Consider the following 24,186-nt stretch of genomic DNA (forward strand, 5'->3'; position numbering starts at 1 on the left):
TTGAGAAACTCTCCACGCGCTTGCGCAGAGCCTCCAGGCTCTCCTCCGCTCCGCCTCTCCCTTCTCCCTCCTCCTGGCCACGCCTCTCACCCAGGCTCCGCCCCCGTCCAGACTCCGCCCCTTACGTCAGCGGAAGCGCGCTCCGCCCCCTGCGCGCGGCCTCCCACTTCCGCTTCCGGTGCGGGCAGTGCGCGGGCGCAGAGGTGGGAGGCGGCGACGAGCCGGTGAGTGCAGCCTGCGGGCCCGACCTCCTGGCCTGCGGGCGGCCGTCAGCCCAGCTGCGCCCTCGCCTCGGCCTCTCCCCGGGCTCCTGCGCGCCTCCGCTCGGCCCCGGCCCCGAGGGCCGCCCGCCCCGCTCCCCCTCCGGCCCGCCGGCCCTCAGGCGCGCCCCTGCCCCCCGCCGCAGGCCCGGACTCGCAGCGTGGGCCCCGCCGCCTGCCGCGGTCCCCGCCTCCTTGTTAAAGGCGCGCCCGAACCCTCAGGCCCAGACCTGGTTCTGGGGCCCTGCCCAAGCCCCGGGCTCCGCCCCTGTCCGCAGGCCTAGCTCTTAAACCCCCCCACCCCGCCTGCCGGCTCCGCCTCGCTCGGTCTCTGCTCCCTTCCCCCTCCGGATTCCTTCTGTAGACCTCAGCCCCGTTCTGGTCTTTCTTTGCAGTACTGCCCTGTCTCCCCCTCCTCCCCGAAGCGTTGTCGTCTTCCCTCCACGCCCTTCACCTGCCCTCGGCCCTCAATGCCCCTCCTGTTTCCGTAGTCTTTCTCCTCTTCCTCCTCCTGCCTTTATCTTCATCCTCTTGCAACTCCCACCCACCCCCACGAGTGGCCCCTGGTGGGAGCCCCTTCAGCTCTTTCCCCTCCCTTGAGCTACGGCCCCAGTAGCTTCCAGACCTTCAAACACTCGCTCCTTCCGTTCCAAAACCTTTTATCCTCCATTCCAGCTCCTTGAGCCCGAGAGCCTCCTCTCCCGGGGATGCTCCGTCCAGAATCCTCCCTGGGGGTTTTCAGAATCGGAGTTGTCCTGGATGCGCTGGAGCATCTGGCGCACCGTTCTGTAGCCTCACTTCCCATCCCCGAAGCTGGCGTTTAGGATCACCTCCGTCTCCAACTGGTTAGGTGACTTTGGTTCTGCCCAGATGCTTTTTACAGCCCATGTGACGCTCCCCTCCCCTCATCCCCCAGGTCGAGGAGGCCTCGGGCTCGGCCTCACCACGATGTGGCACGAGGCTCGGAAGCATGAGCGGAAGCTTCGAGGCATGATGGTGGACTACAAGAAGAGGGCAGAGCGGAGGCGGGAGTACTACGAAAAGATCGTGAGTGCCCGGCCTTTAATCCCGGTCGGGAGCTCCCCTGAGGGTGGGTCCCCGGTCATCCTGGTAAAATTTGGGCCGGGAAATACGTCAGAACAAGAGCCCAGATTCCTCGGGAGAATACGTATTCATTTCTCGAGGATAATCACGGGTTAAACCCGAGGCGTTCTGTTTATTACAGCCTCCTGTGTTTGCTGTGGCCTCACAGTGCAGAGCTGGGGTTAGCAGGAGGGAGGGAAGTCTTTGTCACACTCAGCGCAGGCCAGACATAAGGCTGGCCTCCACAACGTGTGTCTCTTGCTTATGGCTTTGCTCACGGTGGCCAGAAGAGCCCAGCCGTTCTTGAGGTTTGGCTTGGCACCCCGTCAGTGTTCGTTATGTGAACACTGACCATTTCCTTCTCCTGTTTGACGCTTCGGTTGCTTCTGGAGAGAAGACCAAACTCCGTCCGTCCTGTAACCTAAAAGGCCCTTGGGGTCTGGCCTCTACCGGCCTCTCAGCTTCGTCCTTGGGCAGCTCCATTGTCCTCTTTGGCATCTCTGCCACCACAGGGCCTTGTGTCTGTAATGCCTCCTTTCACCTGTTTACCTCCTCCCTGTGCTTGGGACCCCAGCTTGAAGTAGTACTTGTTTATTAGGGTCAGTTCTGCTAGATGGTGTTTACATAGACTTTCCCGTTTACTCCTGCGTCACTCTCTCAGCCTCCTCCACGTCTCCTGGCCTCCACTCCCGCCCCCTCCTATCTGCCCTCTTCACGGGGCCCAAGTGGTCTTTCTAAAGCACAAAGCTGACCTGTCCTTCCCTTGCTCAGAACTCCTCCGTGGCTCCCTAGTGCCCTTGAGAGAAAGCCTGGGCTCCTCAATACAGCCTTCAAAGCCCTGCATGGTCTGGCTTTTACAGGGGTCCAGACTCAGACCACCCTGCTCTCTCTCTCTCTAGAGTGACTTTTTCTAACACAAAAGACGTACAAAAAGTGTAAGTCTACCTCCTGGAATTCTGTAGCTCTCTCCGGCCGCAGGGCCTTTGCATGAGCCCTTCCCATACTCATCAGTCAGATCTCAGTCCCCAGGGAAGTCTCCCTTCAGCCCCCATGCTCAGTTAGATGTGCCCCTGTGAATGGCTGCCCTGGCTTCCTGTCCTTCTCCTTTGTGGAATTTAACACACACATCTCTGTAAGACTGGGGACTAAGTGTGTTTGGGTCACGTTTGCATCCCAAGCTTGGGCCCAACAAATGTGGTTTGAAAGAATTGATGAATAGAATAGTATTAACAATAGCAGTTCCACTTGAATTGATCCTCGTCAGGGAGAGGCTATGTGAGAAAAGCTTTCGATGCGCGGTTTCTTTGAGTCCCTGCAGTCTCCCAGCAGACAGATGCTGCTCCTACCCTAGAAGAAGAATCTCTGAGAGCTTGTCCCTTCTCATGTCACCCAGGAAGGGACCGCGGGGCTGGAGGGAGGGCGTGTCTCTGGTGGCGCTAGAATAACTGTCCCCTGACCACAGAGGCAGGGCTCAGGTCTGTGTTGGTCGTCGTTGAGGCCCCAGCAGTGGGCCAGGAACACAGTCAGTGCTCAGGAACGAGGGGCTGCCTTTTATGAAGGGCCCGTGGGTGCTGGACCCAGTGCCCACAGCTTTGGTACGTTCTTTCTAGTCCTTTCAGCAGGGCTGAGGGGTTGGTGCTGATCCATGTGTTAGAGGTGATGCTGATAATCGTGGCTGAAGCCGTGAGCATTTGTGTGTTAACCACTGTGCTAAGCCCTGGACAGGCGTCCCCGTTTCGTCACATCCTCACCCCAGCTGAGGAGGTGGTTCCTGCTATCTCCATTTTACAGATGAGCAAACTGAGGCTCAGAGGGTCCTGGCCTACAGTCACCTAACGAGAGGGCGGAGCTGGCATTCAAACCCACACTCTCTGACCCTTGCCCTCTCTTAGCTCTTCACCTGGGCTTTCCACTGCAGAAATAGAAGTTCAGAAAGGTGCAGCAACTTGTCCAAGGTGGCACAGCCAGCGGGCACAATACCAAAACGGGTAGGTCCTTAGAGTTTTGTTCATAGGGCTCTGGGCTCAGATTCCAGCTCTTGCACTTACATACAGTGTGAGCTTGGGCGAGCGACTGTCTCCCTGAGCCTGGTTTCCTCTTGTGCACGTCAAGGGATGTAGCATGTGGAAGGGTTTGCTTGTGAATAACAGACCTGAAACATCAGTGGCTTAAACAAAAGAGAAATTTATTTCCTCTTGACATGAAAGGCCAGACGTGGTCAGTTTTGCTCGGGGACCATTTTGTTGTTGAGCTGCACGTGGCTTCTCTTCCCGGTGTTGTCTCCAGGTCTGAGAGGGCTGCTCAAGCTCTGGCCTCATGTCTTCATGCTATCCAGCAGGGAGGAAGAAGGGACGGGAAAGGGGCCGAGGTACTCATGCCAGTTGTTAAAGTTTCTAGATGTTTGCGCCTGACGCTTCCACTCACATCCCACTGGTCAGAAAGTGGCCCCCGGTCACATGCAGCTGCAAGGAAGGCTGAGAGGCGTGGACTGTGTTCTGCGTGGCCTGTGCTGGATGCAGTAGGAGTCCTGCGGCTACCAAAGGAGGGGGATGGATGTGGGTTGCCAATTAATGGTCTTCCGCAAATGGTGGGGGATAGGAGCCCCTCCCTCACGGGGCTGTTGAACGTTGAGTGAGATGGCGCACGGCGACCACTGAGCATTGGCCCGCCCGGGGTCCCTTGCTCAGTCAGTGCCAGCTCTTGCTGTTACTGAAGTTACTCCAAGTTAGAGCTGGAATTTTCATCCAGGTAGAGGAGAGAAGGCTGGAGTTGGGGTCTCTCAGAAGGCCTGGGACCCCAGGCTCTCGTCTTTGTTAGTGGGGGAGCTCCCTGAGCTTTATTTTCCCTTTGGGGACAGTGCTGATGGCCAGCTGCTCTCACTGGGTGATGGGGAAGGGCTTCAAGGACAAGAACCAGTGTCTGTGGGGTGCTTTGTGGCGCAGGCCTGTACAAGCAGCCGTTGTCCCCGAACGTGAACGTGATCAGCATTCAGATCTGAGCTGCCAAGCCGTGGACAGCGGCTGGGCATGGCTGGTGGCCACTTTCTTGTGAGGAGGGGGTCGGGCTGCAAACACGCGTCTCTCCTCTTATTCTTGGGCCGAGAGAGGAGGCCGTGGGGCGAGTGTTGAGGCTGAGGTCCATGTGGCAGGCCAGAGGGCTGCGGCCACACAGAGCCGGCTTCTGTGCTCCTCCTTGGTCCTTGGTGCCTGCTCTTTCTCCATGGCCGACCCAGTTCTGTATTGCTCCTGTCCTTGTCAACGTTCTTCTTTCATCCCTGTTGATGTGAAAGTGGCAAATAGGTTAAGTCACTTCAGGCGTCTCCTCCTCCAGGAGGCCCCAGGCTGAGACGGGCGTCCCCCTCTTCACACGGGACTGTGAGCCGTGAGGGCTGGGCTGTCTCAGTCACTGCCACGGTCCTAGCACAGGCCCTGGCACACAGAGGTGCCTGCTTAACAGTTGACTGAAGGAATGAAAGACTCTGTGAACTCTTCTCACCCCATCCGGCCTTGGAGGCAGAGTAGTCCTCTGGTTAAGAATGGATTTTGGGTGCGGGCCGGCCCGGTGGCACACTGGTTAAGTTCTCACGTTCCGCTTCTTGGCGGCCTTGGGTTCGCCAGTTCGGATCCCAGGTGCGGACATGGCACCACTTGGCAAGCCATGCTGTGGTAGACGTCCCACATATAAAGTAGAGGAAGATGGGCACGGATGTTAACTCAGGGCCAGTCTTCCTCAGCAAAAAGAGGTGAGGACTGGCAGTAGTTAGCTCAGGGCTGATCTTCCTCAAAAAAAAAAAAAGAATGGATTTTGGATCTTGGAGAGATATTTGTACACCCATGTTCGTTGCAGTATGATTCACAGTAGCTGAGATGTGGAAATAGATTAAACGTCCATGGACTGATGAATGGACTAAGAAAACGTGGTGTGTCCATCCAGTGGAATGAAATTCAGCCTTAAAAGGGAGGGAAATCCTGTCACATGCTGCAGCCAGGAGGCAGGGTGAGGAGATTGTGCCAGAGAGACAAGCCAGTCACAGAAAGACACATTCTGCAGGGTTCCAGGTGTATGAGATATCTAAAGTCGTCAAGCCCTTAGAAGCAGAAAATAGAATGGTGGTCGCCAGGGGCTGGGGGAGGAAAAGGGAGTTGTTGTGCGGTGGGTGTAGAGCTTGAGTTTAGCAAGATGAAAGAGCTCTAGAGATCTGTTGCATGACAAGGTGCTTCTAGTTAAAGCTGCTATATGTACACGTAGACGTGGTGAAGGGGGCCTGGCCCGTGGCCGAGTGGTTACGTTCGCACGCTCTGCTGTGGTGGCCCGGGGTTTCGCTGGTTCGCATCCTGGGTGAGGACATGGCACCGCTCATCAGGCCACACTGAGGTGGCGTCCCACATGCCACAACTACAATATACAACTATGTACTGGGAGGATTTGGGGAGAGAGAGCGGGAAGAAAAAAAAAAGAAGATGATTGGCAACAGTTGGTAGCTCAGGTGCCAATCTTTTGGGAGGGGGGTGGGGTAAGTGGTGAAGGGCCGGCCCGGTGGCAGAGCCGTTAAGTTCGCATGTCCCACTTTGGCAGCCCAGGGTGTGCTGGTTCGGATCCCAGACATGGACCTAGCACCGTTCATCAAGCCATGCTGTGCCAGCATCCCACATAGAAAGTAGAGGAAGATGGGCACGGGTGTTAGCTTAGGGCCAGGCTTCCTGAAAAAACCCAAGTGGTGAAGATGGTAACTTTTATGTTTTTTACCACAATAAAAAAAAATTACTCTTAAAAAAAAGAGTGGAGTTTGGAGTCAGGCCCATTTGGGTTCTCAACCTGGTTCTTGTATTCCTGGTGTGGTCTCAAGCAAGTGGGCCTCAGCCCTCTGTGCCTGTCCCTCCTCTGGAGCGGGCCACTAAGAGCAGCGCCTGTCCCCCGTGGCCGAGAAGCCTGAGCAAGGAAGCACACGGAAACACGCTGTGGGGCGCCCTGCTTTCGATCCGGTCCGTGGGCCGCTCCAGAGTCTCGGCGCAGGGCCAGGCCCCCGGGCTCGGGTCTGCACTCCCAGCCCAGCGCTGTTTGCTTTCTGTGGGCCGGCGCGGCTGGCGGCCTTCCATGCGGGCCAAAGTCCGTCCTGCAGACGCCGTCCCCGAGGCTTGGCTGCGGAGCTGGCATCTGACCTCCCGCAGCCTCGGGACTGTGAGGGGCCCTCCCGGGGCTGAGGGAGCTGGGAGACCTGAGAGGACGGACGCAGGGAGCCGGTGAGGTACAGGGCGCGGACTTGGGCTCCAGCAGCACCGCCCTGCCACACCCTGTGGTCTTGGGCTCCTCCACCCTCATCTTCTTCAGGGGAGAGGAGCAAGACGCTGGCTGGCGCCTGGCACATAGCGGGCGCAGGCTGGACAGTGGCCCCACCTTGGCTGTGGTCGGTGGCTGGTACAGCTGCCCATCTGCTGGCTGGGGCTTGGGGTGGATGATGGGGACAGTGAGGAGGTGGTCACCTTGGAAACCTGTAGTTTCCTGATGGTTTTCCCTGTGGGGGCTCAGTCTCCTCATGTGCCAGTGAGGATTCCTTCTCTCTCTTCTCCAGTCAGTTTTCTGAGTGCCCGCCTGCTGCAGGCCACGCCTGTTCTAGGCGCGGGGGTCACCACGGGGAACAGAGCAGAGATCCCTGCCTCGTGGAAGTTACGTTCTGGTGTAGGAGACAGGTGATCAGTGGCTGTGAGGTGCTCTGTGGAAAACAGGCACGAAAAGGAGCGAGAGTAAACGAGGGGTGGTCGGGGAGCTACTGAGGTAGAGTTGACAAGGAAGGCTTCTGGAAGAAGGTCTGAAATGTATGAGGGGCACCCGTGCGCAGGAGCCATGCAGGCCTTGGGAGAGCGCGCACAGAGGTGCTGAGCGGAGCGTGGGACGTGCCCGGCGTCTTCAGGGAGTGGCGGGGGTCACTGGCTGCCTGGAGCAGGGCAGGGGGAGATCGCAGACAGGGATGCGGCCCCACAGGCTGTGGCAGGACAGCCCAGCCGCTGTGGGGGGAATGGACTGGGTCGGGGGTGGGAAGGGCAGCAGGGAGCTGAGACAGGTGCTGAGTGTCCGGGGAGAGGAGATGTTGCCTGGCCCAGGGGCAGACTCTGGGGCCGTGTTGCCAGAGCCTGGCCAGGATGTCGTGGGTGGCACCAGCAGCCCGCCCCGTGGCTCTTGCGGGTTCCCTGACGTGGCACGCAGCTGGAGCTCGGCCAGGGCCCCGCGCGCGGGAAGCCCAGCGGCAGGAGCCGCTGCTTGCAGATCTTACCCTTTCCTGGTGCGGTTCCGGTGACCGGGAATTGTGGCGCCCGTATGCGTGAGGGCTCAGGCCTGGGGGGGCGTGGACTTGGGACATCCGTCTCCATCTCCATACCCTTTATTTTTTTAAATGGCTTTAGTGAGATATAATTTATATACCGTACAATTCAGTGGCTCTCAGTAGTTTCACAGGGTTATACAACCGTCACCACGTTCTAATTTTAGAAGATTTCCATGACCCCAAAAAGAAACCCTGTACCCGTTAGCAGTCAGTCCCTGGCTCTCCCTCCCCCCTTCTCAGCCCTGGGTAGCCACTCATCTCCTTTCCGTCGCCATGGATTTCCCTCTGCTGGACCCTTCACAAAAATGGGATCATACACCGTGTGGCCTTTGTGACTGGCTTCTTTCACCTGGCATTGTGTTCTCAGGGTCCATCCCGGTCGTGGCCTGGGTCAGCACTCCAGTCCTTTTTTTTTTTTTTTTAAATATTTTTATGATTTTTTTTTTTTTGAGGAAGATTAGCCCTGAGCTAACATCTGCCACCAATCCTCCTCTTTTCTTTGCTGAGGAAGACTGACCCTGAGCTAACATCCATGCCCATCTTCCTCTACTTTATACGTGGGACGTCTCCCACAGCATAGCTTGCCAAGTGATGCCATGTCCGCACCCGGGATCCGAACCGGCGAACCCCAGGCCGCCAAAGCAGAACATGCAAACTTAACCGCCGCGCCACTGGGCCGGCCCCTCCATTCCTTTTTATTGCCAAACATTCTCCGTTGTCTGGGAGTACCATGTTTTGACCCTCCGTCTTCCATCATCGGGCGTCTGGACCGTTTCCGCCTGCGGGCTGTTGTGCATAGTGCTGCTATGAACACTGGTGCACGGGTGTCTAGCGTCTGCGTTCAGTTCTGTCGGGGAGTCACCTAGGAGCGGAGTTCTGGGACGTGTGGCAATGCTTTGTTGAACTTTTTGAAGAACCTCATTCCTCCCCGTTCTTGTCAGTGCTGGGTGCCGTCTGGCCTCTCACTCTTAGCCATTCTGGTGAGTGTGCAGTGGTGTCTGCTGGTTCGGGCAGGCCTTTCTCGGAGGAGCAGGGACACTGATCACCTCTCCATGTGCTCCTGTGGGCCTCGTGTCTTAGAGCCGGGTCCTGGCGGAAGTGTTCACCCCTGGCTGCGGAGGCGTGGCCCTGGGGTGGGCTGGGGTGAAGAGCTGGGGATGCTATTTTAGTGGGGGAGGTGTCAGCGCTGGCTGTTCACGACGCTGGGCCAGAGCTCAGAGCCTTCTGCCACTGCTTTGGAGGAAGCCCTTCCCCTGCCCCTAGAGGTTAGGTGGTCCCTGTTAGTACCGCCAGCCCGTGCGGGTCAGCTTACCTCTGAAGTATGGCCCGCTTGACGTCAGAGGTGATCTCGCTGCTAGGCTTGGGTTTATGGGGGGGAGGCAGGGTCTGGGGCTCGGTTGCGTGGTGACCTCTGTGCTGTCCGTCCCTGCAGAAGAAGGACCCGGCCCAGTTCCTGCAGGTGCACGGCCGAGCTTGCAAGGTGCACCTGGACTCCGCAGTCGCCCTGGCCGCCGAGAGCCCTGTTAACATGTAAGACTGAGCGGGGGGGCAGGGGAGTGTCTGTGACTGAGGGCTGGGTGTCAGAAGGGACCTGGGGTGTGGACAGACTTTGGGGCACTCAGGCAGGGAAGAGTTGGCCTGTATGGGAACATGACAGTCACTGGCTAAGGAGAGCTGGCAGGGGTTGAGATGGAGGCCCCAAGGGGCAGTGGTGGTGGGAGGACTCAGAGGGGGGTGGGCAGGGCCGGAGCCCGAGGCCCAGACGAAGCAGGGAGTAGGTTGCCAGAGGGGATGTTTCCGGGTGACAGGCTTTGCAAGTGGCCCCTAGGACCTGCTTCACGTTCCCCACTCTTGCTTCGTTCTGAGAAGTAAGGCCTGAGTGTCCCCAGGGCAGTATTCAGGCCAGGAGCCTGAATGTGGATTCAGAGGGCTTAATACGTTAAAGGATGGAGAGGTGGGGTGAGGGTGGGGCCCTGGCAGGGGGCCAGAGGGGGCTGAGGGCCAGGCCCCTGAGCTCGAGGTGGCAGGGAACGGGCACTTTGTGTCCTGGGCAGCGGGGACCCTAAGCTCTTGCTGCCCTGCTCCCCACTTCAGGATGCCCTGGCAGGGGGACACCAACAACATGATCGACCGCTTCGACGTCCGCGCCCACCTGGACCACATCCCTGACTACACCCCGCCGCTGCTCACCACCATGTAAGCCGCCACCCCCGGGCTTGCCAGGCAGGGCATCCGCCCCAGCAGCGCCTCTTCCTTCCCAGGCCCTTACCTGCCTGGCCCCCCGGCAAGGAAGGAGGCATGCAAAGGCAGTCCCCGCCCCCAGGCCTGAGCCAGCTCCCTCCTCCTGCTTCCTGCTGGCATGGGTGGGAACTCCCCTCTCCCTCTGATCTCAAGGCCTCGCCCTCCCCCAAAGCTCCCCGGAACAGGAGTCGGACGAACGGAAATGTAACTACGAGCGCTACCGCGGCCTGGTGCAGAACGACTTCGCTGGCAGTGAGTGCTCCTGGGTGGGAGGAGCGGCTGTGGGGTCCCTGGAGGCCTAAAGACCAGACGAGTTTGGGAAGGAAAGTGGTATCCCACTGATTTCTCTGAAGGGGCCCTGGGTCGGTCCCAGCTCTGTCACGGCCTCGACGCATCCACGTCTGTCCCTCTCGGGGTCTCCGGCCCTGGAATCATGACAGGAGCTGTCTGCTGAACTGGCTGGTCTTGCCAGGACCACTTCCACAGCCCGTGCCCTCTGACTCGATGGGCTTTTTTCCTGAAAAGTCAGGGAAAATAGCAAGATCACGCTTTTTTCCTCTGTATATTTTCCCCTGCCTGCATGGGTCAGAATGTCAGCCCTAAAGAGGAAATTTTATTAGACAGAGTGTGACAATTTGCCAAGCGTTTGTATACGTCCAGGATTTTTCTCCACACCGTCACCACTGCCACTTCACAAATGGGAAAACGGGCTCAGAGAGACCTTCCCCACTCTGGGCTGGCCCAGGGGGCGCTTGGACCCCCACAGACTTGGGCTTTTTTTGTCTGTATTACCTCATTACATCTGCACAACCATGTAGCAAGGTAGGGGTGGTGATACCCCATTTTACAGATGAGGACATCAAGGCTCAGGGTTTGAGGGGAACGCTGTGTCCCCAATCACTGCTACCTCCCAACAATGGCTCTGGACTCCGGCTCGCCTCCTGGGAATGAGTTTGAGACTACCCCCCAGGGCTTCCCTGCACAGTCAAGGGGAGGGTGGGCCGCGCCCGAGCCCCTCAGCCTGGTGGGTCCCCATCCCCTTCTGGAGAAGGGTGGTGGTGATGGTGTCTGTCTCTCGGGGTGGTGGTGAGGGTTCTGTGAGGGCTGCAGAATGCCTCAACACCCAACCCACACAGTCGGCCTCCCTAGGGGTCACTATTCCCACGTTTCTTTGATTCTAAGATAGGCGTTTCGGCATCTCTAAAGTCAGAGATGGCCAGGATTCTAGCCATCAGTGAGGCCTTAGAGGCGAGAATTCATCGTTGTCGACTGTGTTGTTTTGCCTTTGCCCAAGGCCACGTGGGTTCTCGGTGATGGAGCCAGAGTTTGCCTTAGTTCTGTCTGACCACGTTCATTCATTCATCCCCACAATTCCTGAGCACCTGTGGCGTGTCAGGCACTATTCTGGGATCAGGGGTCTGGGGAGGAGAGGGAAATAGCCACATAGTCAGAAGCGGGGTTGGTAGGTACAAACCAAGGCGGTGTGAGGACAGGGGATGTGCTCTTCTTTGAGGTGCTTGACTGAGGCTGGGTCAGTGAAGGGCGCGTAGGAGCCCATGGTGAGGGGAGGTAGGCCGCAGGACTCCGGGCCATGAGAACAGCCCTGCTGGGGGCCAGAGAGGCAGCCTGCGTGTCTGGAGCCGGGCGAGCGAGGCGGCTTGTGTGACGGGGCAGGAGGGCCCTCTCCTCCGGCATTTGTAGCTGAGGGCCAGAACCGACGTGGCCGTTGGAGCCTAAGGGCTGTGCTGTGTCACCTCTGGCTCCCCCAGCCCAGCCACCTCGCCTTACAGATAGAAAAGCTGAGGCCCATGGAGGGAAGGGGACTGGCCCAGGGGCCCAGAGCAAGTCAGGCGCGTGTGCCTCACTGTGGGGAGGACCAGGGTGGGCTCTGGGACGTTGCTGAGCCCCCCAAGTTGGATGTTGTGGATGAACGAGAGCCCAGGTGCCCCAACCCACTCAGTCAAAACTGAGCCACAGAGGGGCACACAGTGACGTGGCCCGCAGGGTCCAGGGCACGGCCGGCGCTCGGGATAGGTTTATAGTTCTGGAGGGTCCGGCCAAAGGCCTCCTAACCGTGATAGTAGTAGCAGCACCCAAGCACCAGGTGCTCACTCTGCGGGGGTCCCACTCCACAGAGCAGGAGACGGAGGCGTGGAGAGGTTGAGTCCCTCGACCTGAGTTTTGTGGCGCGCCGGGTTGGAGCCAGGGCCCTCCTGCGTTGCTGTGTCGCCAGCACGCACAGTCCGTGATTACCTGGAAACCCAGGACGGTCCCCGGCTGCGCTCGGCTTACACCTGCCGTCCTGTCCCCCACTGCGTTGCTGTGTCCCCCCCCCCGAATTCCCAGTGTCCCCAGCCCCCCTGACCGCGAGCTCTTGCCTTGCCGCAGTCTCTGAGGAGCAGTGCCTGTACCAGATCTACATCGACGAGCTGTACGGAGGCCTCCAGAGACCCAGCGAGGACGAGAAGAAGAAGTGAGTCTGGGGCTGTGGTGCAGCGGGGCTGGGGGAGGCAGCAGGACCGCGTGCCCCCAGGGCACGGCCTCGTCCCTCCTGTCCACCTTGGTCTCCTGGAGCCGGAGCCGGTGTTGAGCACACAGTAGGCGCTCACTTAATAAATGTTTAGAGGAGGCAGTGGTGGCCGGGGGAAGGGGTTTGCTGACAGCCCTCCAGGATGCGTTTCAGCTTGCTGGGTGGTGGGTGGCGCCCTGGGGGAGCAGGCCTGGGTTTACATGCTGCCCCCGAGGCCTGCCCTCTGCACCTTGCTGTGCTCCTCTGTCAGATGAGGGACCACAGGAGATGGAGCTTGTAAAGGGCTGCTCCTGGGCCCGCGTGCACTCCGCGGCAGCTCACACTGGAGAGGGCTTCTCAAGGCTGTGTCCCTTCAGGAGTGGCTGGGGGGAGTGGCCTCCGGTGCAGGGCGACCCCCGTCTCTATCTCGGGAGAGCAGCGATGGGGCAGTCTCGCTTATCTCTTCTCCACCCCTGTCTGGCCATGCGTGGTCCTCCTCTGCCTTCACACACGCTGCCCCTCCTGCCAGGGATGGCCTTCCCCTCCTCCAGGGCACTTGCCGGCCCACATGTTCCACAGTGGTCCTGGAGCCCTGACTCCTTCCTTTTGCAGCCAAGGCTTACTCCTTTGGGATCCTAAGCACTTATTCCTTTGGTCCATGTGAAGTTTCTACGGACATGACCGGAGGCTTCTGGATGACTGATCCTTATCCATGGCCCCACTTTTAGGACAAGGCCAGCACAGGGAATGTGACTAAGTTAATTCAGCAGCAGACGTGCGCTCGGCCCTTGCTTTGTTCTGGGCAAAGCTGACTGTGTTGTTACCCAAGATAAATCTGGGCCCTGCCTCTCGGGGCTCATGGTCTGGTTGTAGGGGAGACAGACCTGTCCCCAACAGTAATGACCCAACATGGGTGGGGTTGAGGGGCCAGGATGCTGCTTGACCCCACCTCAGGGAGGACTTCCTAGGAGATGGGACATTGGAGCTGGACCCTGGAGGAAGAGGGAGGAGCCAGTGGAGGAGGCGCAGAGGCTTCCAGGCTGGAGGAGAGAATGTGGGAGGGCCTGGAGGCGAGGGCGTGCTGCCCTGCAGCTCCAGAAGCCCATGTGCAGGGGGCTCAGTGTGCGGGCCCTCGACCTGGCCTGCGTCCCACCCGGTCCTTCTTCTCCCCTGGGCGCTGCCCTGGCTCATGGGCTTCCCTGTCCCAGGCTGGCGGAGAAGAAGGCATCCATTGGCTACACGTATGAGGACAGCACGGTGGCCGAGGTAGAGAAGGCAGCGGAGAAGCCAGAGGAGGAGGAGTCACCGGCCGAGGAGGAGAGCAACTCGGACGAAGATGAGGTCATCCCCGACATCGGTGGGGTCCCCTCTCTGCCCTCCCCCCCCCGCAGTCCCTGGGCATCGTTTTGTGTCTCGTCCCTCCCCCTCTGTGGGACGCCGCGTGCTTATGAGCCCCGTCTCTCCCACCCCTGCCCCGGGGCGCTCCAGCCCCCTGCCGTCCTCCCTGTCTCCCTCTCGTGCTCCTCTGCTCCCGGCCTCCCTCTGTCCCTCTCCTTTCTCACTTCTAGGACAGTGCTTTTACGATACTGTCCCCAGCTAGGTTCTGGCTCCATGCTCTTCTGCCTCTGCCTCTCCTCCTCCTCTCTCCTCTGAGCCTTCATCCAGTTACGGAGCCGCCCTCATCGCCCACCCACCCTTCACCCCTCCCTGGATCTCCATTGACCACACCAGCCGGTTCCTCATTCATGCCTGTGTGGAGCATCCATCCACTTAGCCGTCATGCGTCCTGCCCCCAGACTCCTGTGTCCACGCGCCCTGCCCTCCTCCCGCCCTGGATCTACATCCTTCCACTCTGTCCACCCCCGCTCACTCCACTCTCACATCACTCCTCCACACACCTTGCTCGCCCACCCTGCCGCCGCTCACCGGTCCCTCATCATTACCCCACACACACAGCCCCCACTGTTGGTTGTGCTCACCTCTGGCCAAGCCCTGTGCCGGCCTCAGGATGCCGAGATGAGGCAACTCGTTCCTCCTGCAGAGGCCTCCATCCTGGTGGGCGCCCCCGCCTCAGCGCCCGGGGCACCGCCCCTTCTCCCCTGTCCTCTTGCTCGGCTTTGGCCCCTGACAGCCTTTCTCTTGGTGCAGACGTGGAGGTGGACGTGGACGAACTGAACCAGGAGCAGGTGGCCGACCTCAACAAACAGGCCACGACCTATGGCATGGCCGACGGCGACTTCGTCAGGTGAGGCCTGCTGGCCAGCACCCCTCCCTGCCCTGTGGGCCTGGCGTCTCTGTCCTTCCCCCCAGTGCTGACGGCCACCCTGCTCCCAAGCACTTGTGTGCCGGACCCTGTGCCGAGGGTTTCGCGCACACAGCTGCCCCAGCTCACTGGGGGGTACTCGTGAGCCAGCCTCACCTATGTACAAACAGGTGCCCCGGCTCCGTGTGGCCTGTGGGCTGTGACCGCTGGAAGCCCCCGGTGCCTGGGCTGGTGGCAGCGCCCTCTGGTGGAGAGGCTTCCTGTGCTGGCTGGCTCCCTCTGGTTGCTGGTTGAGCCTCTGCCTCGTGTCACACCCCGTGCAGAGCACATGGAATAGCTCCAGTTAACAGGCATTGAGTCAGAATCTGGCTAACCCCAAGTCTGAACCAGCAACCCCTGCCCAGAGCCCTGTGGCTCCTGCCCCGCTCAGGAGCAGCCAGCGTCCTCGCCCTGGCCGCAGGGTTCGGCCGTCTGGTCCTCTGCCCCTCTGCCCCCACCCAGCCTCCGCGGCCTCCTTACGCCTCAAGTGCCCGCTGCCCCGTCCGGCCTCTGGGCCCCTCTGTGTGCCGTGGGCCCAGCGCCGTCTGTGCAGCTTACTCCCGGGGTGTCTCCTCAGCTGTCACCTGCTCTTTGCGGCTTCCCTGACCTCGCTGTGGACAGCGCAGCAGCCTCTGCCTTTTCCTGGCACTCCCTCCCCCTTCCGTGACTTGTTCTCCCGTCATGTTTCCCCCGTCTAACATACCACGTGTTACGGTCCCTTGTCATTGTCCGTCTGCTCCCACGACAGCGAGGGCTTTTTTTTTTTTCCTATACTGAGTCCCTGATATCTGAAATAGCACCTGGCACGCAGTAGGTGATGCATAACAGTGCCGAATGGTTGAGAGACCCCAGGGTGGCATGAGGTCCCTCACCGCCTGCAACGACCCTGCCTGTGGCCTGCCCCCTCCTCCTTTGTGACCCTCATCCCCCCGTAGGATGCTCCGGAAAGACAAGGAGGAGGCGGAGGCCATCAAACACGCCAAGGCCCTGGAGGAGGAGAAGGCCATGTACTCGGTGAGGGCTGAGCCCGGCTGGGCGGGGGCCGGCGGGCCTTAGAGAGGACGCGCCCCTCACAGCCTGTCCCCACCCTCTCCAGGGCCGACGCTCCCGGCGCCAGCGGAGGGAGTTCCGGGAGAAGCGGCTAAGGGGCCGCAAGATCAGCCCACCCAGGTAGGTGGGCCTGCCCTGTGCGCACGTGCCTGCTCAGTCTTTCAGGCTCTGGTTCAGGGCGCTGGGGCTCAGGAAGGTTCTTCGCGGCCGGGCTCTCGGCTTTCAGGGAGAGTCCTCCTGGCGGGGCAGTGAACAAGGAAGGTTTAGACGGGGAGCAGCCAGGAGCGGGATGTGGACACCCTGTCCTGCCAGCCACTCCCACACCTTGCTGCACTCGGGCCCTGGCTGGGCTCCCGGGAGCCAGTGCGGGCGGCATGGGGGCTGGCAAAGTGGAGGGCAGTGGCGAGGGGCATGGGCCTGGCCCTGGACTCCGACCTGGTTCTGCTGCTGGGTCGCTTCCTGGATGTCAGAGTTTGGGCAAGTGAGGTCCTCTCGAGCTTCAGCTTCCTCCTTTGGCAAAGAGGCACCATCCCCTCCCAGGAGAGGGGCTGTGTAGTGTCCCCAGCCTGGGCCTGGGCACATTTGAGGGGTGGTCTGCTGCGGGGTGGAGAGCGGCTTCCAGGAGAGCCTGCCCAGCCTCTGAGGCTGGCGGCCCCATGCAAACCCATGCCTCTCTTTGCCATGTTTCTCTGTTCGGGTGGAGTAGTTGAGGGTCGCCATGAGGCTTAAGCAACCTGTTGTGGGTTCAGGGTTTGGTATGGGGTCTGGAAAACGTTCCTTACAGAGTCGCACTGATTCTCATCGTCGTCCTCATCACTGTAGAGGCACGACTCAGTGTAGTGCATAAGAACATGGGTTCAGGGCCACGTGGCCTGGGTCAGAATGCCGGCTGCTGCATTTATGAGCTCTGTGACCCTGGGCAAGTGAATTCACTTCTCTGGGCCTCAGTTTGCTCACCTGTGAAGAGCAAGTAATCCTAGCCCCCACGTCACAGAGTGGCTCTGAAGAGCAGTTGAGTTCATCCAAGTCCAGTGCTTGGCGTCTGGCACGTAGTAAGCTTCTCAGACATGTTAGCTCCTCTGGTTTCATCCTCATCATCCTGTGGAAGCTGGGACCCAGTTAGCAGACGCGGAGGTGTGGACCGGGAGGAGGGATGCTTCCAGAGGGGGGTCTGGAGGCCAGGCGGACTGAGGCTGCTGAGGTCCTTGTCGCTCAGGGTCAGGACGGGTCTGGGACGTGGTTGGTGGGGTGGGGCCGAGGTCCAGGCTGTGGACAGATCAGGGGCGAGGTCAGCAGTGGGCTCAAGGCAGGCCCATCACTTGGCCGGCAGCTGCTCCTCTCCGTGCCCTGGGCCTGGCCTTGGGTGCCCAGCTTGGGGGGCTAGGCCCGGTTCATGCCCGCCCAGATCTCAAGGCCCTCCTTGTTCCGTTTTCCTCTCCATAGCTACGCCCGCCGAGACAGCCCCACCTACGACCCCTATAAGCGGTGAGTTCCGGGACCCGGGCGCCCGCCAGTAAACCCCCGATGGAGGGGCGGGGGTCACCCTTAGGCCTCCCTGAGAGCTCCGCCCAGGTGGTGTGCTCTGGGCTCTTACACCCAGGTCAGCTGTGGATCTGAAATGCGTTCCTGTTTTCCAGAATGTCAGCCTCTGTTCCCAGTCCATTTTCCCTTTAAACAGGAGCCGCCTTTAATTTTTTGACTTAAACGTAATGCATTCTTGTGTTAAAAATGCCAAACGTGGCAGAAAGGCGTGACCTTGAAAGCAAAAGTCTGCTTAATGTGGACTCCCGGAAACAACAGGCACGGAATGGCCCTGCCACATACCGTGTGTCACCTGCGTGTGGGGGCAGTTGACACAGGGCGTGGAGGGGGCAGGCCTCAGTTCCCCTGCCGAATGGGCTGGAAGGGCCGGCACCTCAGGGCTCCTGGGGGATGGGTGGGGTGAGGCCTGTCCCCTTTGGGTGGGACGTCTGGCCCAGGTTAGTGCTCAGGACATGGGATCTGTGAGGGGCACTGGGGCTTTGGTTTACAAAAAGGGGGTTGTGCCACACTCTATGCTTTAGAACTTGCTTCCCCCCAACTTGGACATATATATTGAGGAGATCTTTCCACATTAAGTGCATAGATCTGCTCGTCCCTTTGTAACAGCCCCGTGGAATCAGTAGTTTCCTGTCACTCCCGTGCCTGGTTACTTTGAACGGACTCACCGTCACGAATCGGACTGTCATGTCGCTGGGTGTCTGTCTGCCCTTGGGCTCTGTCGGTGGTGCTGTTGCTCGGGCCCACGCTGTTCCATGTGTCGCTCTGCAGTGCTCATGGTCCTCTGAGACAGGCCCGAGGAGCCTGGCGGCTGAGCCCCCTCCTCCCCACTCTGCAGGTCACCCTCGGAGTCCAGCTCTGAGTCCCGCTCCCGCTCCCGCTCCCCCACCCCGGGCCGCGAGGAGAAGATCACCTTCATCACCAGTTTTGGGGGCAGCGACGAGGAGGCCGCCGCAGCTGCGGCTGCAGCAGCCGCATCAGGGGCCGCCCCAGGGAAGCCCCCCGCACCCCCCCAGCCCGGCGGCCCCACACCGGGACGCAATGCCGGCGCCCGGTCGGTAACGCTCACGCTGCCCGCCCTAGGCCCTGGCCACCGTGGGGGGGGACCCGGGGCAGCGGGGGGCCACAGTCCAGGCGGGTGCTGACTGGCCCCCCGTGCCCCGCCTGCAGCCGCCGCTCCTCCTCTTCCTCCTCCTCCTCCTCCGCCTCGAGGACCTCCAGCTCGCGCTCCAGTTCCCGCTCCAGCTCCCGCTCGCGCCGTGGCGGGGGCTACTACCGCTCTGGCCGCCACGCCCGCTCCCGCTCACGCTCCTGGTCCCGCTCCCGCTCCCGCTCCCGGCGCTATTCCCGGTCCCGCAGCCGTGGCCGGCGGCACTCCGCTGGGGGCTCCCGGGATGGACACCGCTACTCCCGCTCGCCCACCCGGCGGGGGGGGTACGGGCCCCGGCGCAGAAGCAGGTGTGTGTGGCTGGGCGTGTGGCGGGGGGTGGGGGACCTGGGCCTCCCAGGATGGTGGGCGGGCCCCAGCTCAGCAGGACCAGGCTCCAGAGGAGAGCGGGCCACTGCCCTGTGACAGGAAGCGCCAGGCTGGCAGGAAAGGCATGCCCCCTTGCGGGCGCTCCGGATATGTGACAATAGGGCACAGTGCCCTTCCCGGGGACATGGGGCAGGGACAGAGTGCACTTCTCCCTGGGAAGCCCAGGCTGAGGGGCTGGAGGTGCACAGACGCTCCAAGTGGCCTGTGGTTTGCAGCAGGCACTGGTCCGCAGGGCTAGGGCGCTCCGTGGGGAGATGGTCCCGTGCATGCACGCGTGGGTGGGGAGGGGCCGGGAAAGTGAAGGCTGTCCTTTGCAGAGGAGGCAGGGTTTGACGTGAGTGCTGCAGACAGGCAGGAAATAAAGCATCCAGGGCCTGGGACATCCTTCCCGGCCTTGTCCCCAGGGGCCAGGGCTGCTTATGGGAATGCAGCAAAGACCGCAGTCGACTGCCTGGGTGTCGTTCTGGTCTTGCTGGCGAACCTTCGGGGCCTCGTTCGTTCGCCTGTAGAATAGAGGCAGCATCCTCTTCGTTGGGTGGTTGTAGAAGTTGACTAGTAATCCATGTGAGTCCTTAGCGCAGGGCCCCCACTTGGTAAGTGCTGTGTGGTCGTCAACATCATTGCCTGTGTTGGTCGCTGCCTGGATCCCGTAAGCTACCCACGGGGTCTGGCAGGTAAAACAGAGGGCCCAGGTGGGCCCTGGGGAGCTGCGGAGCACACGATGGGGTCAGTGGCCACTTGGTGGCAGGCCCAGTGTTGCCTAATCTTCTGGTTTCTCAAGAGAAGTTGAGAGTCTGGATTTTTAAAGGACAGCTCTTGTTTTCTCAATTTTGCCGACAAGTTTGGGTTTTGTAAAAACCCAGGACAGGCCCGACAGGATCAGTGTGTGGCCTGGATTTGGCTTCCAGGCCCTGTAGCCTCACCCAGGGTGATGACAGAAGAAAGGCTGGGGGAAGGGGCAGCCTGGTCACATCCTGAATGTTGGCCTGAGGGTGAGCCCTTGCTGAGGAGCCCCCCGGGTCCTGAGCAGAGAGATGAGGGGGCTGCGCATCCCAGGCTGGGCCGGGTGGGTCTCTGCTGCAGACAGGTGGGGAGAGGGGCCAGGGGGTGGTCCCCACTGGTGTCGATACCCTGGGCCCCTGCGCTGTGAGGAGGTGGTGAGGGTGTAGATGACGTCACACCTGGGTGTCCGGAGCTGGACACAGGATGTCAAGGGGGAGCTGACTAGCCGGGTCCCGTCCTCGCAGAGGTCACCGCCCAGGGAAGGGGGTGAATGGGTGTCTGGTGAGTGAGAAGTCAAGAGCCATCTTAGGGCGGTTAGGGTATCCAGAGAGGGGTCTCTCTTGAGAGACTGAGCCAGGTCAGGGAGCAGCTCAGGGCATTCCTGGGACAGAGTGGCAGGAGAGAAGTGGAGTCATCCCGGGACCCACCACAGCACCTTGCAGGAGGACTGCAGATTCTGAGCCAGGGCGAGGGGTGCATGGACGAGGTCCCTGTAGCCTCACAGCCCCCTCCTGTCCCACTGCGTCCCCAGGAGCCGCTCCCGCTCAGGGGACCGGTACCGGCGGGGCGGCCGTGGCCCCCGGCACCACAGCAGCAGCCGCAGCCGCAGCAGCTGGTCCCTCAGCCCGTCTCGTAGTCGCAGCCTGACTCGGAGCCGCAGCCCCAGCCAGAGCCGCAGCCGCAGCCAGAGCCGCAGCCGCAGCCGCAGCCAGAGTCACTCGCCATCACCCCCAAGGGAGAAGCCGACCAGGCCGGCGGCGTCCCCTGCTGTGGGCGAGAAGCTGAAAAAGTGAGCGGGGGCAGGGCCGGGGGAGAGGGGTGCCAGCCTCAGGTGGGGAGGGCGACGCCACAGTTCTCTTTTCGAAGGGGCTTGATCCTGCCCTGACAGTCTGGGGGAGTTTGGGGGACATGGCCTTTCCTCGGATGTGGGTCAGAGAGGGGCGTAGCCCTGTCCTGAGGGATCCGAAAGGACCTGTCTCTCCCTGGGGTGTCTGAGGCCCGTGGCCTGGCTCTGTGGTCCGAGGGCAGTGCAGGGGGTCACAGTGGCAGCTGTCCTTTCCTCCTCCCAGGACCGAACCTGCCGCTGGTAAAGAGACAGGAGCTGCCAAAGTCAGTAAGAATTTGGAACTCGCCCGTCTAACTCCCGCCAGCAGCAGTGCCCGAGAGCTGGGCCCGGTGGGCCTGCGGGGGCCGGGCGGGCCGGGAGACCCAGCCCCGGGCGTCGGGGGGCTGGGAGGGCTCTGCCCCCGTGAGATCCGTGTCCCCCTCCCCTCCTCATTCCGCCGGGGCTCCGGCTGTCCCTGGGCCTCCCAGCCCCCTGTGGCAGGTGTCCACCGCCTGCCCCTCCTTCCACGTTCCCCCGCAAGTCCCAGGCTCTTGGACGAGGTGGGTCGTGGGAGCTCCGGGACACCCACCCGCTCTCCCGCCTCTTCTCCCCCTTCCCCAGCCCAAGCTGACGCCGCAGGAGAAGCTGAAGCTGAGGATGCAGAAGGCGCTGAACAGGCAGTGTATGTGCTCCTCTCTGTCCCCGTCTTCCCGGCTCCTCTCTCCAGCCTGGCCCTGGGAGGCCTCCCCTTTCCTGGACAGGGAGGCACTTGGGGAGGAGCGGTGCGCGCCCCCTCTGCGGCCACGTGCTGAGGGCCTTGGTCATCTGGTCGGCCTCTCTGAGTTCAGCTTCTGCGTCTGGGAAGGGGGTCTTGAGAGCACCCCTCAGCCGCCGTGTCCCTCCCTCCCCACAGTCAAGGCGGATAAGAAGGCGGCGCAGGAGAAGATGATACAGCAAGAGCATGAGCGCCAGGTAGGGATGGGGTAAGGGTGGGGCTCCGTCCGGGGTGCCCTGCCGGCTGCCTTCACAGCCCTCCGTGTGTCTGCATCTCTGTCTGTCTGTGCCGCAGGAGCGGGAAGACGAGCTTCGCGCCATGGCCCGCAAGATCCGGATGAAGTAAGACCGTCCCCTGCTCGCTCCCTGTATCGGGCCACAGCCGCCTGTTTCAGGGCTGCCCGCCGCTCATGGCCCAGCTCCTAGTTAGAGCCTGCCCGAGTGTGGGTGGATGCAAGCAAAGCCTTGTGTCCCTGTGCCTGTCCCTCAGCCTGCCTCATCCCTCACCCCCGGCTCCTCTAGCCACTGCGACCTCCACCGTTCCTGCAGCCTCTGGCGTGCGTTGCCTTTGCTGTTCTCCTGGCCCAGCACGCTCTTCCCGGGACCCACCAGGCCACTCCCTCGCTTCATTGGGAGGCCCTCCCTGGCCTTCTTGTCTAGAGAAGCGTGCCGAACAAACGCTCTGTCCTCCAGCCCCGTTCCGCTGTCATCATGGCACTGACACCACCCCCCCCCCCAGCAGCTGGCCTTGTCTGTTGTTTACTCATTCACCGTTAGCGTCCCCACTGAGCCGGCAGGGCTGGCTGCTGGCCGCCCGCTCGCCGTGTGCTGAGCCCAGGGAACGCTGAGGCGGTGCCCCGTGAATGTTGTGGAGCGACTGAACTTGCACAGCCGCTGGCGGGCTCTGGCTCAGCACTGGGGGCAGGGCTTCCCTCTGCTCCCCTCTGCTTCTCTTCCCCTCTCACTCTCCAGAGCAGAGTGGCTCGGAGCCTGGTCACATGGACTTGGGGTCCCAGGCCAGCTCTGCCCTTCTCTGTGTGGCTCTGGAGCAGGCACTGGCCCTCTCGGTGCCAACCTCACGGGGTAGCTTGGGGATTAGTGCCTTTGGGGCCTCAGCCCACCCGGGGCCCGTGGGCGGGCCTGGAGTCCATGGTCCCCACTGTTGGCAAGGAGGGGAGTCTGGCAGTGACCAGGCCATGTCGCCTGTTACTCATTTCTGGTTCCACCCCGTACTTGTGGGTCCTTGGACAAGCAGCTTAACCTCTCCGAATCGGGACTCCTTCCTCTGTGAGACAGAGGTAATAAGGCGCCCGCCTCTGCGGGATCCTGCTGTAAGGCTCCCAGCGGGGGCCTGGCGTCCGGATGTGGGAAGCTTGATCAGCTAGCGCTGCTGCTGGTAGTTGCTGCTATTTATTGCCCCGTGCTTCCACCAGGAGTGCCCGGGGACTCCGCGTGGCTGTCAGTCTGACCGGCTCTGGTGCCGCCTCTGGCCCCCCAGCGGTGGGCCTTTCTTCTGCCTGAGCCTCACGTTGCACATCTGCTCCATGGGACACAACACTGTCCCACCTCACAGGCTCACTGGGAGCATTCGGCGAGATCAGGGCTGGCACGGAGCAGGCGCCCCATAAACCTTGCTCTTGGGGTAGCAAATAGGGTCATTGTGACGAAGGCCAATTAAGCCCTTAGCGTGTAAGTCCTTGTGCTCTAGTGTGTCAGGAAGCGAGTGAGCCGGCCAGCACCCTCTCTGCGCCCCGTGCCCTCCCTTCCAGGGTGGCCGGCAGCAACACCGCCCCGTGGTCTGCTCTGCTCTCCCCCGGGGCCTAGAGCTGAGGCTCCCCCTCACCCCCACCCCTGCAGGGAGCGGGAACGCCGAGAGAAGGAGAGGGAAGAATGGGAGCGCCAGTACAGCAGGCAGAGCCGCTCGCCGTCCCCCCGATACAGTGAGTGTCCCCGTCCTCCCTGTGCGCGCACTGCGGCAATGAGGAGAGATGCGTTCCCGGGGCATCGTGCGGCTCAGGGCACGGGCCGCAGTCCGGGCGGTGGACTGGAAGCACCTGTGCGGCCTCAGCCATCGACCCACCAGCAGCCCCGCCCTGCTGCCCACTCCTGTCCCTGGCCTTCGCCGAATCCTCATCCTCTCCTCCCTTTCTAGGTCGCGAGTACAGCTCTTCCCGAAGGTAAGCAAGCCACCCAGCCCCCTGGGAAGGCAGTCGCCCTTTGGCGGGAGGTCACAGCCCAGATTCCTTTGTCACCACCCTGCCCCCCTCCAGGTGGAGGGGCTGCCTCCTCCCTTGATCACTGAAGCCCCCGTGACCCTGAAGCGTGCTGGTGCGTGTGTGCGCACAGGGCAGGGCTCCCTGCCCAACCTCAGGGGTCCCTCTGCTTTTTCTCTCCAGGCGCTCAAGGTCCCGATCCCGGAGCCCCCATTACCGGCATTAGACAGAAGCGCGGGCGCCGGGGGCTGAGGGGTGGGGCGAGGGCTCAAGAGTGAGGCTGCTGGCTCTCTCATGAAATAAAATCACGTTATTTAATGCCCTTCCTGTGGCCTCAGTTTCGTCTGTGGGGCGGGCGCAGGGCTCCCAGGCCCCTGCCCAGCAGCAGCAGGGCCAGCGGGGAGGGAGCGCGCCCCGTGGGGGTGTCTGAACGGCAGCTCCCTGTTCATCAGAACTGCTCCTGCTGCGGCCCCGTGAGGGCAGGGGCGCGATCCAGCCTGTGGAGGACAGGCCAGGACTTTGCCCAGGGGC

General features: G+C 61.4%; 1 protein-coding gene across 5 annotated transcripts; it reads left to right on the forward strand.

Annotated features, from left to right (window-relative positions):
* Positions 1–79: 79 nt before the first annotated feature.
* Positions 80–23,996, forward strand: CLASRP (CLK4 associating serine/arginine rich protein). Of its 5 annotated transcripts, none has more exons than XR_006520336.2 (21): positions 104–224; positions 1,177–1,307; positions 9,095–9,192; positions 9,757–9,858; positions 10,076–10,155; positions 12,292–12,376; positions 13,621–13,769; positions 14,561–14,657; positions 15,650–15,728; positions 15,811–15,884; positions 17,208–17,249; positions 18,142–18,357; positions 18,474–18,761; positions 20,375–20,632; positions 20,913–20,956; positions 21,290–21,350; positions 21,582–21,640; positions 21,738–21,784; positions 23,300–23,382; positions 23,595–23,619; positions 23,839–23,979. XR_006520336.2 is itself a non-coding variant. In XM_014868276.3 (21 exons), exons 2-21 carry the CDS (start codon positions 1,209–1,211, stop codon positions 23,879–23,881), a joined length of 2,025 nt encoding a protein of 674 aa, XP_014723762.3. In that variant the 5' UTR covers positions 104–224; positions 1,177–1,208; the 3' UTR covers positions 23,882–23,996. The 5 variants fall into 5 exon arrangements, 1 of the variants encoding a protein (XP_014723762.3); XM_014868276.3 differs by having other exon boundaries at positions 20,913–20,952; positions 23,839–23,996; XR_011498618.1 differs by having other exon boundaries at positions 80–224; positions 20,913–21,350; positions 23,839–23,977.
* The last annotated feature ends 190 nt before the right edge of the window (positions 23,997–24,186 follow it).

This window comes from Equus asinus, chromosome 26 (genome assembly GCF_041296235.1).
Source record: "Equus asinus isolate D_3611 breed Donkey chromosome 26, EquAss-T2T_v2, whole genome shotgun sequence".
Classification (NCBI taxonomy): domain Eukaryota; kingdom Metazoa; phylum Chordata; class Mammalia; order Perissodactyla; family Equidae; genus Equus; species Equus asinus.

What these genes read in the sequence shown, in the direction of transcription:
- CLASRP (XM_014868276.3), top strand. Translation starts at nt 1,209, where the DNA reads ATGTGGCACGAGGCTCGGAAGCATGAGCGGAAGCTTCGAGGCATGATG. An exon ending in GGGAGTACTACGAAAAGATC is followed by an intron (nt 1,308 to 9,094) that starts GTGAGTGCCCGG and finishes CCGTCCCTGCAG; the next exon opens with AAGAAGGACCCGGCCCAGTT. An exon ending in AGCGAGGACGAGAAGAAGAA is followed by an intron (nt 12,377 to 13,620) that starts GTGAGTCTGGGG and finishes TCCCTGTCCCAG; the next exon opens with GCTGGCGGAGAAGAAGGCAT.